Below are 4638 nucleotides of genomic sequence, written 5' to 3'. Positions count from 1 at the left end.
CACAAGTGTTCCCTTCTTTGAATATGTGAGAGATGCTGAAATTCATATTACCCAAGAGAAGCTTGCATCTAACAAATCTGTTATGTAATTGCCAAGGAGGATAGGTTGACCCTTTGAAAATACTAACCACCAATGTTGTGTCACATTCCAGCCAAAGGTTATTGCAACCTTTGTGATTAGCTATCTCAATAGCAAGGATTGCCACCGTATGCAATTCAGCAAACAGGGCATTATTGATATCCAAATAGGTTGCAAAACAAGCTATGAAATTACCATGATGATCTCTGAAAATACCTCCTCCTCCTGCATGACCGGGGGCACCATGGGTAGAGCCATCTGTATTAACTTTAAGCACACCCCAAGTAGGCCTTTTCCAAATCACCTCAGAGTATGCAGGAGCCTTGCTATAGTTAAGAGGGACATTGAAAAATTTCAAAATTCTGAATTCATGCTGAGAAGAGAAGGCAATTGCATTAGAACAAGATCCAGCTAGAGTAGTTTCTCTTCTAATCTTAGCAATTGCTTGGGCCATAGAAATTTTCCTGCCTTCAAACGTTAGCTGGTTTCTGCAATACCAAATGGTGCTAATTGTGTGGATAATACATGCTAAGGACACATGCTTTAGCAAAGGACTCCATGCTGCTTTGGAGAAAGCCATGATACTATTAATTGAGGAGCAGTCCAGGGAGTTTGAGAAGACATCCCTAAACCAAGACCACAGATAAGCAGCAAAGGGGAACTGCAAGAAGAGGTGCTCTGCTGTTTCAGTAGTGGCTCTGCAGAGGCTACATATGGAAACAAAGTCACACCCCTTTTTCTGAATATTTTCATCAGTTGGCATACGATTCTTCCATATTCTCCAGAGGATGAAAGACTTTGAAGGCGCAATGTGTGTTGACCAGATGTGCTTTAGGCCAGAAGGAGGATCAGGGTTACGCACACAAGCAAAGGCAGCTTTTAGAGATAGCTTACCATCATTGGAGTTGCTCCAAACCAGCTTGTCCATGCCATCTGAGGCTATAGTATAAGCAATTTTCCTACTGATCATAGGGTACCTTGTGGCAAAAGTATTAGGTATGATCTAGTTAGAGTTATCTCTGAAGTCAGCAACCTTATCCTGCAAGGTAGAGTGAATATGAGGGGGAATATCCAACAGCTCCACTAGAGGGTCCCCTATCCAGTTATCTATCCAAAAATTGATACTGTGCCCCTCTCCAACCAACCAGATTGAGTGCTTGAAGACCAAATTCCATTGCTCCTTGATACCAGGCCATATAGAAGATTTAAAGTACCTAGTAGGTTTAGATCTGCTACAACCAAATCTGTTTTTGTAGAACTTTACCCATTCATGATTAGAAGAAACCATTTCCCAAGCCAATTTCAACATAGCAGCTTTGTTGATCATAGATATAGACTTAATACCCAAACCTCCATCAGCTAGGGGGCTGCAAACCTGATTCCATGCCACAGTTACCAGCTTTTTGACCTCAGTATCACCAGACCAGATGAAGTTTCTAATTTTCCTATCCAATGTCTTGAGCAATTGAGAAGGCCACTTGTAGATGTGAAAGCTATATAAGAGCATGCTTTGGATCACGGATTTAACCAGCTCAACTCTGCCCATAATAGAGAGACTAGAGCCCTTCCATTTAGCTAACTTGAGTAGTTAACTTTAGATGGAAAATACTGAAGTGGACAAATGAAATACTTTCAAAAATAAAATCACACTGATTAAAATTATCTCAATCTATAATTATTGCGGACAAAAATTACACTAATTTTAGTCATTGTCTTTTGATGTTTTAAGTATTTGATACCTCCATTTTCCATAAATGTGGAGTTCAAAACCATATGTAAGCCTAAATTAGGTATACCCATTTTCCATATACGCTTTTATATATTGACTGGACGGTCCGACCAGTTTGATAATTACTAGACTTCAAAATGACTTTAATTTGCAGTCTTAATCAAATGAGAGTTGAACTGCTTTGAAACGAGAAAATTATGGTCCGACCGTGTTAAACCTGGATTATCCTGTGAAGTAAATCAAACGGTCCACTTAAAAATTAAAAAATGGAACATTTCTTTAATATTTTGTTTTACTCTGTTCCAAAAAAATGAAGAAGTATTAGTTCAATATAATTATACATAATTATTAATTATATAAAACTTTACATTTATATATAATTATATATTTATAGATAAAAATATTAATTATATATGAAATCAGTTGATCATACCGGAAGGTTTAACCATTCAAAACGGTTAAACCTAATACGTGACATCTTCCAGTTTGACGTCCGATTCAGGTTTCAGAACATTGCTCCATAGTAAGCTACTCATTAACATTTGCCTTTAACAAGTTTTTTAACCATTTATTTATTGAATAACCCTACCACCATATAAATGGCAAATTGTCTAATCTTACAATATATAAGAACTCGTCAGAAAAGCAAACTTCATGACCCATTTAAAAGATGAAATAATGACCAAAACTCCAAAACGAAACTAAATAAAAAAAAGTTTGTTCTTAATAATTATTAGGACAGTAGTTTATGGATGATTATTGCTGTGTAACTTCCTCCAGTTTTGAATAGCTTGCAACACTACTTGTTCAACTAATTGTGCATCCAAATGGCGAGTATCTTCATTGTTCTCCTGACATATTCACAAGTAATTAATTCCATCAGTGACTCCACAACAAAATATGAAATATAAGAGGAATTATTTCCAGATATTAGCAATTTTCAGCAATGTTATATGTATATTATAGTGCTGTACTTTTGTAACATTTTTTTAGGTTTATAATAAGGTAAAATATTGATACTTTCCTAATAAACTTCAATTTTTTTGTAGAAGTGTTACATTGTGATACATTTTAAATTAACTATTTCAGATAGTTTTGTGTATGTGTTAGTTAGGTGGCATCATTACTTTGATTCCAAGTGCTTCTAGACAGAACCTATCCTCACAAGAAACCCTAGCTTGGAGCACATCAAGACCCAACTCTTCAAAGGCTTCTAGTATGAACACAAGTAACCCTTGACAACTCCTTTGACTTTGCACCTTGATCATAAATCCCTCTTCTTGTGGCTCAACTTTAAGCTGCAAAATCATTAAGAACAAGCATAAAAGTAAATTAAAAGCAGTGTAGAATTAATCCTCTCTAGGGGATTATATAAAGAGCAATCATATTCTCACATCAGTTTCTCAACATCACTATTCACATTCACTTTATAATCATTAATCAATTTTTTTTTATGAATGATGAGATGAAAAGGTGGTGAGATTTTCCTTATTTATATGAATAAGTGAATTAGTTAATTACTGATCAGCTTACTATACCTTAGGCATTGGATCATAGGCAATTATGTTTTGTGATGATGCAGCTGCTAATTTGTTCAATTCTTGCAACTTTCTCTTTATACCTTGTATGTACTTTGATGCATCCAACAACACTGAGGTTTTTCGCTGCTGCATAAGCACAAAAAATATAAATCTTTATCTCAACATGTTTTTCAATTCTTGAAAAAAAATGTGATCGAATGCACGAGACTTCCAATTAATGGGGTCCGAGGATGGTAAATATACACGACCTTACCCCGATAAGTGGAAAGACTGTTTCCAGGTATAAGCAAAATAAAAGTAAGATGGATTTATCTGATCATATATATAAATATAAGAAGTAAAGGGTTGATCAAACTGAGTAAGTGATTTTATTCAATTTTTAAAATGAAGTATAGCAACCACTAGAATAATCTTTGATTAATGGGATGTGATGATGATGAAATATATGTGATAAGATAGAAAGAGAAAAGATGATCAAGGTAACAGAAATGAAATGGAATTCAATGTAACAATTTTCAATAATATGTCCAAGGATTAAGTACCCTCTTACACCCTGCAAAAAAAATCTCTTTGCTCTTAAAAAGAAGAAGAAATGGAATTGAGCTATATATGTTGTAAAAGACTAAAAGGTTATCAAAAAATTGAATGAGAAAAAGGTGAGCATTTAGAGAAGTAAGAAATGTTTCAGAGTAATCACCGAATGGGAACATGTGATCCAACGAAGTAGTTGCAGGTTCCTGTACAAGGCTGTTCTCTTGTGAACCTTGGAAACCATTGTCTCTCTTTTTCTCACTCTCTATCTTTCTCTCTCAAGACAACTATGTATAAAAGAAGTGTAAATGAAATTTGATGGTTTATAAAGAGAACGAGGACACAGAATCTTGTTGATCACATGTGATGAAGTTTTGGAATTACCATATGTAGGTAATGTTTTAACTTTAAGGGCAATCTTGTTTTTTTCCTTGTGTTATATTCTTTGCCACTGAACCAACTATGTTCTTGTAGAGCTAATTAGGACCTAATTTGACAATGCATTTATTCACGGGATAAAAATAAATTTATGGCTTGTGTCTTGAAAACAATAATAATAATAATATCGTAGGGAAAATTTTGAAAAACTTACAAAGTGTGAAGTTATAGAGAAACTACAATGATAGGTCATTTGATTATTCTAACTACCTTTTAAGGAGGTGTTGTGATCGGAAGAAGACTTTAAGGAATGAAATGAAGAAAGTTGTGGGTTCGAGTTTTACTCATAACAAATTTAAAACATAAAAAGAAAAATGAGTT

The 4638-nt window shown here is 34.5% G+C and overlaps 1 protein-coding gene across 2 annotated transcripts; it reads right to left on the bottom strand.

Moving 5' to 3' along the window:
* Positions 2410-4208, bottom strand: LOC109329093. Of its 2 annotated transcripts, none has more exons than XM_019562762.1 (4): positions 4046-4208; positions 3346-3471; positions 2935-3105; positions 2410-2658 (listed from the first exon to the last, which is right to left on the bottom strand). In XM_019562762.1, exons 1-4 carry the CDS (start codon positions 4121-4123, stop codon positions 2554-2556), a joined length of 480 nt encoding a protein of 159 aa, XP_019418307.1. In that variant the 5' UTR covers positions 4124-4208; the 3' UTR covers positions 2410-2553. The 2 variants fall into 2 exon arrangements, with proteins under 2 accessions (XP_019418307.1, XP_019418306.1); XM_019562761.1 differs by having other exon boundaries at positions 3346-3474; positions 4046-4193.

Source organism: Lupinus angustifolius, chromosome LG16, assembly GCF_001865875.1.
Source record: "Lupinus angustifolius cultivar Tanjil chromosome LG16, LupAngTanjil_v1.0, whole genome shotgun sequence".
In the NCBI taxonomy this organism is placed as follows: domain Eukaryota; kingdom Viridiplantae; phylum Streptophyta; class Magnoliopsida; order Fabales; family Fabaceae; genus Lupinus; species Lupinus angustifolius.
Note: the sequence above shows the minus strand (reverse complement) of the source record. Positions and strands in the feature narration are given on the sequence as shown.

Excerpts from the sequence above, each read along its gene's own strand:
- LOC109329093 (XM_019562761.1), bottom strand. The coding sequence starts at position 4,123 with ATGGTTTCCAAGGTTCACAAGAGAACAGCCTTGTACAGGAACCTGCAA. Across the intron at positions 3,106-3,345 it reads CCTATGATCCAATGCCTAAG|CTTAAAGTTGAGCCACAAGA; the intron begins GTATAGTAAGCT and ends ATGATTTTGCAG. Across the intron at positions 2,659-2,934 it reads TAGAAGCACTTGGAATCAAA|GAGAACAATGAAGATACTCG; the intron begins GTAATGATGCCA and ends TGAATATGTCAG.